The 13,695-nt window shown below is 38.6% G+C and overlaps 1 protein-coding gene across 1 annotated transcript in view; it reads right to left on the minus strand.

Moving 5' to 3' along the window:
• Positions 1-13,695, minus strand: part of LOC148049745 (cation channel sperm-associated auxiliary subunit beta-like) — a 72,252-nt gene that overhangs the window by 54,780 nt on the left and 3,777 nt on the right. Inside the window, exons 3-8 of the mRNA XM_087704623.1 lie at positions 7,810-7,962; positions 6,185-6,254; positions 5,539-5,634; positions 4,934-5,080; positions 2,302-2,394; positions 22-140 (exon numbers count right to left, since the gene is read on the minus strand). Coding sequence (XP_087560749.1) covers positions 22-140; positions 2,302-2,394; positions 4,934-5,080; positions 5,539-5,634; positions 6,185-6,254; positions 7,810-7,962 — 678 coding nt within the window. The remainder of the gene's footprint in view (positions 1-21; positions 141-2,301; positions 2,395-4,933; positions 5,081-5,538; positions 5,635-6,184; positions 6,255-7,809; positions 7,963-13,695) is intronic.

A 13,695-nucleotide genomic window follows, 5' to 3' on the forward strand; every position in this document is an offset into this window, starting at 1 on the left:
AAGGGTATATTCAAAACATACTTTAATTTTCGTTCCAGTAAAATGCCGCATATCTTCACTGACAAATAGACCCAATGTAGTAAGTAGTATTAAACGTGTATTTATTAGAAGGACATCCACAAGTGCAAGACCAGAGCAATCTGTAGAAATGAAAAAGATTCATGGGAGAGTGGTTATTTTTCTTTATATCTTTTAACATTATTTTCTACCAATAAGGCAAATAATGTACATTTTTCAAACATCCAAATTTGAGGATTGAGGGAGTAGGTAGGTAGGTAGGTAGGTAGGTAGGTAGGTAGGTAGGTAGGTAGATAGATAGATAGATAGATAGATAGATAGATAGATAGATAGATAGATAGATAGATAGATAGATAAGCGTAAGGAATGCTTGTCAAGTTTTGTGTAGATTTACAGGTATGCCGAAAATATTGTGTTGCTATCTGAGAACTTGAATGATTTACAATGGATTTTAGATGGACTGTATGATGCAACAAGGAGAATGGACATTTATGTTAATATATTAAAGACCAGTGTAGTTGGAGCTGACAGATAAATGAACAACAGCAAGGCACCAAGAACAAAACACCTAAAGCAAATACATTTGTTTCCTGGCAAAATTTTATTGAAGATTAAAAACTTCAATATAATATATATGCTTGTTTTCTGAGTCCTATCAGGAGTGTCTTTAGGGGTGGGCTACAACTGATTTAACAACCGGTTATGTGATCGAACACTTTGCTTTCTGGTTTGAAATTTTGAGAGAAATGCAGAATGTATTTGAACCCATATATTTAATCTGGAAACTGCAAATTGGGTGCATTTCTGAAAAAAGAAGAAGAAAGGAGCACTGATAGGAGGATGGTACAAAACAGAGGGAAAGATTTGGGCATGCACAGGGGCATCAACTCACTCGAGCTTGGATTTGGCAATTAAATAACAGTGACTGAAACATCAGCAGGACAATTCATGGGAAAAGCCAGTTGGTTATGAGGCATTAATTGAAACCCCCTGAACTCCAACTGCTTATAAGGGCACTGGCCATTATCTTTTAGGATTAAAAGAACAGCGATTATTCTGAGTCAGTGAAGAGATGACATGATGCATCGGGATCTTCTCTCCAAAGCATAAAATTACCATACAGAATTCTAATAGGCCTTAAAGAATGGAGCATACAACTTTTTCCGGCCCTTTCCCCAAAAAGCATCAGACCAGACCAGGAAAGAAAAACCGAATTTAATAACACAATAACAGATTTGAAAGGAACTTTGAAGGTGTTGTTCTAGTCCAACCCCCTGATCAAGCAGAAAACCCTGTACCATTTCAGATAAATGGTTGTCCAAGCTCTCCTTAAAAACCTCCATTGTTGGAACACCCACAACCACTAGAGGCAAGTCGTTCCACTGATTCATTGTTCTAACTGTTAGGAAATTTGCCCTTAGTTCTAGCTGGTTCTCTCCTTGATTAATTTCTATCCCTTGTTTCTTGTACTGCCTTCAGGACAGGAAGCAATGGTTGAATAGGTTTACCCCCCCTTCTTTGCAGCATCTCCATAGATATTAAAACACTGCTAGCATGTCACCCCTAGTCCTTCTTTTCATTAAACTAGACACCCTCAATTCCTGCAACCATTTTCATATGTTTTAGTCTTCAATCCCCTAATCATCTTTGTTGCACTTCTCTGCACTTTACTAGAGTCTCAACATCTATTTTTATATTGTGGCTGCTAAAACTGGACGCTATATTGCAAGGGTGATCTTACCCAGGCATTATAAAGTGATATTAACACTTCATCTTATCTTGATTCTATCCCTCTATTAATGCATCCAAGGAGTGTATTGTCTTTTTTGACAGCTGCAGCACACTGCTGGCTCATATTTAAGTGATTGTTTACTACAAGATCCCTCTTTCAGTTACTACTGTTGAACCAGGTACCACCTATTCTATACCTGTGCATTTGGTTTTTCTGCCTAAGTATAGCACCTTACTTTTCTCTACATTAAATTTCATTTTGTTAAATAGGGCCCAATGTTCAAGTCTGTCAAGATACTTCTCTATCTTGAGCCTACTTTTTATCTTAATTAAGCTATAGTTAAGTTATAGTATGTTTACAGTCCAATCACATTATTTAATATTTTCTCCCTCCAGACTTATCAAAAATGATAATTGGTATATAAATCTGGGAGAGACCTCTGAAGCCTATAGTTAAGTTTTTAGGGCTACATGAGTCTTAGGCTTCTGTCATAAAATTTAGGAATACAGAAAATGAAAAAAGACATATCCTAATTGAAAAGAAAATATTACCGTAATCCAGGAGAACACAAATGTCTTTTGTTAAATTACGCCAAATTACATCTGAGGTCATAAATCCATCGTAGGTCATTCCTATAATTAGTCCTATGAATCCCCAGAAAAAGAATACAGAAATAAAAACAGAATTATATACAAATCATGATATTAATACATAGTACAGTGCTGTAGGCTTCCCATTTCTACAAGTCATCTAGAATTTTCAGAGGTGAAACAGATTTGGGTTCCCGTGGATGAAGAGAAATAAGGCATTTCTTTTATATTTGGTTTTACAGGATAGGTGGGGACATGACACTGCAAAGGGAGCAACATTTACTATAGTCATAGCTCATCTCTAGTTGGAAGCCCTTCTGCATCTTCAGGAGCTTGCAGAACATAAGAGCTCAACTGAATTTCTTGTTCTGACCGAAAACGTAACAAAACGTGGCAAGTAGAGGTGAGTAGCTAAACAGATTACAGTGGCGTTTTATGTACTGTATAAGCAAGATTCTGAATTCAATTCAGCTAAGCCAGAAAGAGACCAACTCAAAGACCATGTGGAAGTGTCCCCAATCAACAGGTTTCTCAACAGAAGAAATATTTCTATGGAGATTCTCAGTCATCCAGGTCATGGTTGTCTCAAAGTTGCTTCCCCTCCTCCCCCCAAAAAGTATAACTGTGTTTTTTCCTTGAGGAAAAAGAAGAGATTTTGCTTTGCATCAAAAAACTTCATCAGTTTTGGCTAGATGGTGGTGGTGGAGGGATGCAAGGCTTAGTTGTGCACAGTTGTCAGAACCTATCCTTTCATCCCCCCCCTCGCCCCACCCCCAGATAGCCATAACTGAAGAAGCTTCTTGGATGAGTACCAGAATGTCTTCTTCCTCAAGGAAAAAACATAGTCCAGTTACCTTTTGGAGGAAAAAAAACCACTTTTGAGACAACCAGCAGAAGAAAGTTATGCAAATTGTTTTAGAACTAGTTACAAGATTCATCATTTTAGCATTTCTTGAAATTACTCCAGGAGTCAGATTCAAAGATTTTATCCACCAGTTCTCTGCCTGGTGCTGGGTGAGCGTGGCCATGGTGGGCGTGGCCTACTCGGTCTCCTGCACCATGGTATGTGTGGGGGGGTCGTTTTCACCCTCCCCAGGCTCCGGAGGCTTTTCTCGGGCCTCCAAGAGAGTGAAAAAAGCCTCCACGGGCTCCAGAGGCCCTCCGGAGGCCGGAAATGAGCCCATTTCCAGACTTTGGGAACTTCTGGGAGGCCTGTCTTTTGACCTCCCCAGGCTCTGGAGGCTTTTGTTGAGTCTCAGGGTGGGCAAGAACGGTCTCCCACGGCCTCTGGAGGCCTTATGGAAGCCAGAAATGGGTCTGTTTCCAAACTCCCGGAAATTCTGGGAGGTCCGTTTTTCGCCCTCCCAGAGCCTCTGTGCAGGCCCTGCATTTAACTGACATCCAAAATGGGCCACGTGGAGACTCCTAGGTGGGGCGAGGCAGGGTGGGTGGGCCAGCTAATCCTTGCAACTACCAGTTCGTCAAACCAGATGTAAAATTAGCATCTGGTTCGCACAAACTATCCAAACTGGCTGAATACCACCCCTGGTTATAAGTTATAACTTATAACCAATTGCCTCTTGGACATTATAGCTAAGTAGAAAGGTAGGAAGGCAAATGTCAATCAACTCAGAAGCCTGATGCAGTGGGATCTTCTCTCCTTTCCCCAGAGGGCGGTTACTTCCTCCCAAAACAGGATGTCCTCATGGAGAAAAAAGAACACAAACAACTACCAACACAGAATCCTGCCCAACAGGATTCTTTCCTTGTTCAGCTTCTGTTGGGAAAAAAATGAAAATATGGTGATGAAGTACCAATAAGAAGACAAATTTGGACGATGGCAAATTTCTTACACTTTTGTTTGTCTCTGGGTATGTGTGGTAAATTTGAAATAAATTTACTTAATTCTAACGTTTATAGATCTCTGGCCTCAGTAAAATATCTTGCAATCTTAAGAAAACATAATTGTGTAATCCTTTACAGGCTTAAAAGACAAAGTCTGTTACGAGTTCACTTATTTATTAGGAAATTAAACCCACTGAGCTCACTGTGACTTATTCCTAAGTAAGTACAGATAGTCCTTGACTTACAACAGTTCATTTAGTGACTGTTCAAAGTTATAACAGAACTGAAAAAAGTGGCTTTTTTGCACATACGACTGTTGTAACATCCCCATGGTCATGTGATCAAAATTCAGATACTTGGCAACTGACTCATATTTATGATGGTTGCAGTATCCCAGGATATGTAATAATCCTTTGCCACCGTCTGACAAGAATAAGTCAATGGGGAAGTTGTAAAGTAACACTTTACAACCATGTTACCAACTCAACAACTGCAGTGATTCAACAACTGTGGCAAGAAAGGTTGTAAAATGGGGCCAAATTCACGTAACAACTGTCTCAGCAACATAAATTTCGTATTTGTGGTCATAAGTCTAGGATTATCTGTATGAATAGGGACATGTAGTAGCATTTGGTTCTGAGTACACATATATCAGATTACCTTGTTGGATAGCAAATCTATCATCATTGGGGGTTGTAGCTATGTAACACTCATCAAATAATATGCAGTTACAAGAGGATGCACTTACCCATATCTTTCTTTTTATAAATCACACCAATTATTGCTATATCACTTGCACAAGGACTCTTTGTGATTTCCAAATCTATTATCTCAGATATTGTTAGAGTAATATCTACGTATTTACCCATTTCAAAAATCCACCAAATCATTGGCTCTGTAAAATATAAGACAGTGAGGTTAATATATAAGAAATGTGTATTCTGCACAGTTTTCTAACTTTACTATAAAATACAGATACAGAATGAAAATAAAGATTTTCATTGTTAAAATCATTGAAAATATATTTACAGCCCCATTATTATGAGCCCAATCCTAAATACTATGTATCTAGTTAGTGTCTAAATTCCAATACTTCCTGGAGAATAATGCCATTTAAATAAACAAAGAATTGCTATCTGTCCTTCATATTTGATTTGGAGTTATTTATCCTAAATTCCAGTAATAAAAGTCACTTGATAATCTATCTCAGCTGTCAACAAACAAATCTCTCCTCATGGCTGTAGTGTCTTAGTCAATCATATGACCACCATTTAATATCTGAACACCTTCAGAAAGCTTTGAATGGAATGTAGCTTCTACAAGTAATTTCCCTGGACTGTAGCTAAAACTTACCTCGCATTATATCCAATAATGTTCCTTCAGTGGTGAACATACCTAACCCATGATGCATATTGAATTTTACAAACCATTCCTCTACTGAAGCAAGATCTAGTCAAACAGGAAATAGAATATGAGTATAATTCCTATGAACATCTAAATATATTAACATCTTTCTTTAATATACAATACACCCAGGCATATTCAGTGGACTTATTCAGTTGCCTTTTCAATAATGAATATGTTTTCATATTTGGGGGTTCATGTCATTTTCTTACTTATATTCATGTTTACATTTATATTTATCATTTTATATTGTTTATGGTTAATATGACACACTATGGGGCATTGGTGCAAATTAAACTAAGGAAGCAGAAATAATCCCATTAGAAGAAACGTGCTATTATAACATTTAGCACTTAGACTTATATACCGCTTCACAGTGCTTCACAGCCCTCTCTAAGCGGTTTACAGAGTCAGCGTTTTGCCTCCAACAACCTGAGTCCTCATTTTACCCACCTCAGATGGAAGACTGAGACAATCTTGAGCCCGGGGAGATTTGAATTGCCAAATTGGAGGCAACCGGCAGTCAGCGGAAGTAGCCCATCGTACTGCACTCTAACCACTGTGCCACCCACCGTGGCTTATAGCAATCTCTCACCTTTATTATTTGTAATAGTTTCTCTAGGGATTGTAATAGACCATGAATCCACTTCTTCATCTCCTTCTCCCTTTAGAAATTATGTCAGAAAAAGACTTTCAGACTTAAAGTTTAAACAGCTATAGTCATTTATACATCATAATTTTAATATGCATTTAGTATTGTATGGTATGGTTGGTTTAGATTCGGTTCTCTTCTCAGCTAAATTTACTAGCTAAGCCTGCATGAGTCAATCTTTTAACCAAATTTATTGCTTGATGCTTAGGTGGGGAGAAACTACTCTTGAATGGGCTATAAGCTCCTTGGGAAAAATCAAAAACAGAAGTAATGCAATTTTCTTATTTATATTCATATCTTAAAATAACTACATGATGTCAATGATTAGTATTCAGATGGAACCCCGAGTTTATAGACTATAGGTGTAGATACGGTATATACTGTATACTGGAAGAAAACAGTGGCACTCCACTTCTGGCCAAGAAAGTAAATGAGTATGTATTGTAGGAATATCAAATTAAAATAACAATGTTTATGCCACTTCAAAAATGAACATCTTAATTTAAGTCAGCTTATAGGGGAGACGGGCAGCATAAACTTATAATACATAAGTAAAGTAAAATTTTTAATTCAGATTAATGCAAATTGTACCAAAGAGTTGATTATCAAGGCCCATAAATGGACCAAATCATCTCTTGCTGTAATTCACAGTAACTGATAACTTAGATCTGATCCTGAAAGTAGTATCAATCATCATGAATGCCACATGTACACAGACACATACTGTATGTCTGCAGATGTGTTGTATGTGTATTTCCTTGAGATTTAATATTATCAAGTACAGAGATCAAAATATGCCTTCTCTTTCAACTGCAATAAACTCCACTTTCAGCCTGAGCAATGTTGTAAATCTCAACTTTTTCCTCACAATTTTTTATTCAAATCTTCCAAGCACTGAAATATCTGGTAGTCCCATTCTTGCAGGAATCATGGCACACATGAGCCTCTTAAAGGAAACCAAAAGTAAATTAAAAAGGAAGATAACTTGTTTAAAATAAATGGTGGAAATTCCACGAGATTGCCAAATCCTATACAATGTTAGGGGGATATAAAGGACCCGAGTCTCCTAAAATCACTATTTTTGCACAACTGCAAATTGTTTTTTAAATGCTTTAAAAAAAAGTTTTAGAAAAAACATTTTAGAAATGTTGTATATTTTTGTAGCACCTATTATAACATGTACAATTAGATAATAATGCCCATCATCTGAAAAGATTGCTGGCTTCTGCTACAAAATAATAGAAAGGCAAGATGCTGCTGTACACCGGATAGGACTATTTTAATATTTAATCTATTGTTGCCTCATACTACTGGAAGTCTCTCTCTATATATCTACATCTTTCAATCATTTGCCACTTGAATCTAACTGAAGATATCACTGGAAGTCTTTAAGAAGATGTTGGATAGCCATTTGTCTGGAATGGTATAGGGTTTCCTGTCCAACAGGGGGTTGGACTCGAAGACCTCCAAGGTCCCTTCCAACTCTGCCATTGTATATCAGGAAAGGAATCTAACCTTGCACTTTCTTTCCCACTGAACAATTTACCTTCCCTAGTCATTTTATTTACCAGAGACGTTTCAAAGAAGAAGACTCTTGAGTAGGTGCTATTGAAGATCTGTATGCTGGGAGCAAGACCTATTGAAGAATAGCGCAGTAGATTTTTTCTTCTGTTCTCCTTGGTATCAGTTTCATTAATGTCATACAAATGGCAGATGACTGTCTTTGAGATGAGATGCACGCCAAAAAAAAAGGAAAAAAAGGTATACACAAAGTCATATTGTCCAACCATAGCACTGAACATGTTTAAAATGTTAAATAATATGCCAATACAAACATGCCTGCACACACGCGCATGTACACACACACACAAATTCCTAATTCCTACAAAAACACCTTCCAAGTTGCTGCTTCTGTGATATAGCTAAATAGATTCAATCTGTATCTTTATTATTATTATTATTTTGATTAAAGTTTTTCCCCCATTTTCATAACATATAATCACATGTATACTATTACATAGCCAACATCATATTGCATTATTAAATATTTACATCAATACATCTAACCAACAACTCCCAAGAACCAATTATTGGCTCTTCTGCTCTCCATACACCATATTTGTACTTTGTCCATCACATTTTTCTCCCTCTCTCCTCCCGCTCCCTACCTTCTTTCTTTCCTCTGTCATCCTTCTCTTCTCAACTTCCCCTTCCTCTCTCCTTCTCCTCCCTCCCCTTATCACTCCTCATTTCTCCCCCCCCTTGTCCTCTCTCCTATCCCTCTCTTCTTCCCTTCCCTTTCTCCTCTACTTCCCACTCTTCATCTTGGTGTATTTCAGCTTCTGAGCAAGCTCCTTTTTATGTTAATGGTATTTATAATTCTTTTTCAATACACATATTTAATTTTTCTCCTTTTTAGTAAAAAAAGGTGATATAACAGAAAAGTATACATATATAGTCATTGTGCTTTTAAACGCCCCCCCCCCCCCCGCAACCTAATTTTGGTCAAGCTGTGGACCTGGTTACAATTCTCAGCTATTGTCATTATTATCTTTATATAATTATACATCCTTACATGCCCCCAATTTGTGATTCTGTCTTTTTATCACAATAGTTTCCCATTGTAGGTATATTCCATGTTTCCTCTCCATTTTTTATATCTTGGATTAGATTAGCCTTAATTATCTCTAGATGACACTCTTCGCTGTTCAGTGTTCATTATACTTCCCTTAATGTAATATAAAGTAACAAGCTATAAACATCTCACTTTGTTCATCATCTAAAAGGTTCTATATATGTCCATGTTTCATAGATTTTGACCCATGCTTAGTTGTCCTTGTATTGTCATATTCACTCAATTCGCAGCTCAATTTAATTATCATGTTAAAAAGGTAAATCACAAACCTCTGCTTTACAAGCTCCCCATATCAATTTCATATTTATCCATATTCCATATATTTTAATTTTTATTTAGTTATCTTTCCATTATCATGTTCAACCAGTTAGCAACTCCATTTAATTATTATATTTAGGAATAAAGCTCTTATCTTAACTTTATATTTTCCCATATATTAGTTTCTAATTATCTGGTTTTTTTCCTGGTAAGTCTTTTGTCCCACTTCTCTGTTCCTATCTTCTCCCTTTTCTTTATTTTTATTTTATTTATTTATTAATTAATTCGACTTATACCACTTAATAGGGCTTTCAGCCCTCTCTAAGCGGTTTACATTTTTTTTTAGCAAATTGAGTCAGCAACTTGCTCCCACAGTCTGGGTCCTCATTTCACCCAACTTGGAAGGATGGAAGGCTGAGTCGACCTTGAGCCGGTGAGATTTGAACTGCTGAACTGCAGATCACAGTCAGCTGAAGTGGCCTGCAGTACTGCACCCTAACCACTGCGCCACCTCGGCTCTTTAATAATAATAATAAAAATAATAATTTATTTTGACACATCCACTCCCTTCAAATTTCCCCAGGTGACCAAAGGAATAATTTATATTCCTCTTTGTTGGGGCATAACCTCCTGCTTCAATTTTCCTTATGTACTAACAGCCTCCAAGATCACTTTTGGAGCTTTCTTTTCCCTTTTGTTGGGGAAACAAAACGGAAAAGAATCACAATTTTCCCTACACCACTGCCAGGATCAAAGGAGTGTTTTTTCTGCTTTTTATTTCCCTCCGCTTCTACCCCTTCAATGTCTTGCCCCCTTTCTTCTTTGAGTTCTTCTATAGCTATTTGCTTCTCTGGATTCAAAATTCTAATTAGGCTTGATTTTACTGATTTTAATGATTTATGTATATTTTTTAAAATTTCACATAGTTTCATATAGAGTTAGAGGAAGTTCTTCAGCTGGACAGATGTGGGGGGTGTGGGCTCTCAAGAGCCTCACATGAACCCTGTCTGACAAACCAATTCCAAAGTCCGTCTGGACCAGAACCCCCCACCTGGAGGGAGGGCAAAGAGGACAGCGTCCAATGTTCCCTCTAATTTTTTTTAAGTGTAGGCGGAAAAGTATAGTGTTTGAGCGGCACATTTTCATGCCTGAGCACCTGAATTTTTTTCACAGATGTCACCCAAGACCATTCTAGTTTAAACTTCCAGCTGCACTTTTTCTTCGTAACAACATTTACTCCAGCTTTACGTTTTGACATCAGCACTGACTGATGATGTACCTATAGGGTTAGGGTTTATCAATTATTACAATTATCTTTTCAAATTCATTTTGGATTAAATAAAAAAGAGCTTTGAAATGAATATATAAATGGCACTTAATATCACTAATATTAAAATAGTAAATGTTTGATATACTTCATTTTAATGAATTTCACTTGATATACTTCATTTTAATGAGTTAACATTCAATTGCAAAAGTTGTCTATACACTGTATGCTTCTGTGAATGTATTATATGCAATTTGCTATTTTAAATGAGTAAAATTATTAAAATCACCATAATTAAAGTCTCATTCACATCTAAGAGTTTTCTTCCATCGTTAATTTGTAAACTCAAGGATTTATTGCCTGCATGTTCAACAATGCTTGCTGATTGTTTAAAAATTTGTGGGAATTTGCTCCTTTCTGTACAGAGGGTTTCAGTAACCTACTACTACTGCAAAACTGCATACTACTTGCAAATATAGATTGTTAAAATGGCACTACCATAACCAAATAAGAGAAAAAAACACCTTCCTTTTGTTTATAAAGTAGTGATTTTAGTTTGCTCTATGGAAGTCACTATTTTAAACGGACAGATAGGAAGTTTAATTAGATTAAAAGCAAAAATATTCTCAATGACTTTGAAAATCCCAATGAGTTATCAAATATAGGTATTCCTTCATTACAACGTGGGACTGGAATTTTTATTACTCAGCAATGTGGTCACAAAGCTGATGTGTGTCATGACTCATGTGACCGGGCTCTCTCGCCTCTTTCCACCTCCGAGGGCATCAATCAGGTTAGCCAAGGGATCTGCAAAGCTGGCTCTTTTAAGACTGGTGGACTTCAACTTCCAGAATTTTGAGAGTTGAAGTCCACCAGTCTTAAAACAGCCAACTTTGCAGATCCCTGTGTTAGCCCAAAGCCTGGCGCTGGGCTTTGCTCCCCCATTGGTGGAGCCCCAAGAAGCGAGGAGGGAGAAAAAGAGCTCAAAAGAGCTACATTGTTGCTAAATGAGCCAGCCCAGGCAATAGCAAATTAGCCGATCTCGCAGCAGGTCTGAAAGGGGGGGGGAGCAAAACTCCAGGCAGGGCTCTTTGAGTCTGACTGTTCTAATTCCCCATGAAAACTGTTGTTGCCTCTGAAGCATTTGCTCCAGAGTTTTAAATCTTTAAGATCCCCCTCCCTCCTTCCTTTTTTCTTTTCGATCTACACAGAATCACAGATTAGAGAATCCTGAAGTCGGGCGGGGCTGAGGAGGGAGAAAAAGAGCTCAAAAGAGCTACATTGTTGCTAAATGAGCCAGCCCAGGCAATAGCAAATTAGCCGATCTCGCAGCAGGTCTGAAGTTGGGGGGGAGGGGGAGCAAAACTCCAGGCAGGGCTCTCTGACTCTTGTAATTCCCCGTGAAAACTGTTGTTGCCTCTGAAGCATTTGCTCCAGAGTTTTAAATCTTTAAGATCCCACTCCCTCCTTCCTTTTTTCTTTTCGATCTGCACAGAATCACAGATTAGAGAATCCTGAAGTCGGGCGGGGCTGAGGAGGGAGAAAAAGAGCTCAAAAGAGCTACATTGTTGCTAAATGAGCCAGCCCAGGCAATAGCAAATTAGCCGATCTTGCAGCAGGTCTGAAAGGGAGGGGGGGAGCAAAACTCCAGGCAGGGCTCTCTGACTCTTGTAATTCCCCGTGAAAACTGTTGTTGCCTCTGAAGCATTTGCTCCAGAGTTTTAAATCTTTAAGATCCCCCTCCCTCCTTCCTTTTTTCTTTTCGATCTACACAGAATCACAGATTAGAGAATCCTGAAGTCGGGCGGGGCTGAGGAGGGAGAAAAAGAGCTCAAAAGAGCTACATTGTTGCTAAATGTAACCAGGGGAGAGCCAGCCCAGGCAATAGCAAATTAGCCGATCTCACAGCAGGTCTGAAGTTGGGGGGGGAGGGGGAGCAAAACTCCAGGCAGGGCTCTCTGACTCTTGTAATTCCCCGTGAAAACTGTTGTTGCCTCTGAAGCATTTGCTCCAGAGTTTTAAATCTTTAAGATCCCTTTCCCGTTTTTCTTTTCAACCTACACTGATTAGAGAATCCTGAAGTCGGGCGGCAATGTACTGCAGTAGAAAAAGTTTAGCTGGAGGAGGTTTTGATTGTGATCGCTCTGTAGTTCGTGTCCAGATGCCTGCCCCACATGCCTCTGCGCGGCAATTAGAAACTACTGTGCGGGGAATTGCAGCCATGTGCGCAGCCGCGCAGCCGCGCACCTTAGAGGGAACAGTGACAGCGTCTCATCAGACCCAGGGGGAGGCAACAGATCCCTCGCAGGTGAGAGATTTGTCTTTTGAATCGGAGTCAGGGCGACAGCCTATAAATATGGCTGACAAAATGCTGAACTTCTTGTCAAAGCAAAAGGACCAGGAGGAGGAACAGGAAGAGATGAAAGGTTGGTAAGTTAAATTTATCTAACCCACAACCATAAATCAAACTTGGAAAAAGCAAAGAAATCCTGAGAACATAAATAATATTGTTGGTCAGATTGGTACTTTTCCAAAATGAAAGAAAGAAAGAGAAAGAAAGAAAGAAAGAAAGAAAGAAAGAAACAAAGAAAGAAATAATATAGCTGAATATAAGAAAGAAGTAATTGAGAAGCGAGATGAAAATTGGAAAAACAAAGCTATGCATAGCCAATGCTTGAAAAGTATTGAAGGCAAAGCTGACCAAAAGCTAACTTGGAGCTGGTTAAGATCAGGAGTACTGAAAAAAGAAACAGAAGACTTTATTTTGGCAGTGTCACGATGGTTTTTTCTTTTGTTTTGCCAGTTGTGCTTATATTCTAAGACATACGGTAGGCTGGCTCTTCTCTGTGAGCCTAGTATGCATGTCTTTTTGCTTTCTTCTTTCTCTTTCTGTTTTGCCTGCCATGAGGAGGTAGGCTAGGAACTTTACAAGAATGTAGTTATTAGCCAGTAAGTTTGTTTGTTATTTATTTTACAGTAAAATATGTTTATTAGAATGTACCTCAGGTTTATTTTACTTAATCATAAGGTATACTCCAAGGAAAAACCAAGATTCACCCCTCATCAAAAACAGGGCTCAATTTACAACCCTCACAGGAAGCTCAAGAACAAGAGGAGACGGGCGGAGAGAGGCTGGAAGGCGGCAGGGGTGCCGCTTGTGCGCTGTGCATGGCTTGCTCGCCCGAGTCTCTCCGGCCGTCCTTCCGCCCTGACTCAGGGTAGGGAGGACTGATCCAGGAGTCCCCCACCCCACCGTCCATGCCTCTCCAAGTCGGGTAACAAGCACTGTGCCCC

Source organism: Thamnophis sirtalis, unplaced genomic scaffold (assembly GCF_051295495.1).
Source record: "Thamnophis sirtalis isolate CommonGarterSnake01/CBP01778 unplaced genomic scaffold, rThaSir2_p1.2 scaffold_1, whole genome shotgun sequence".
Classification (NCBI taxonomy): domain Eukaryota; kingdom Metazoa; phylum Chordata; class Lepidosauria; order Squamata; family Natricidae; genus Thamnophis; species Thamnophis sirtalis.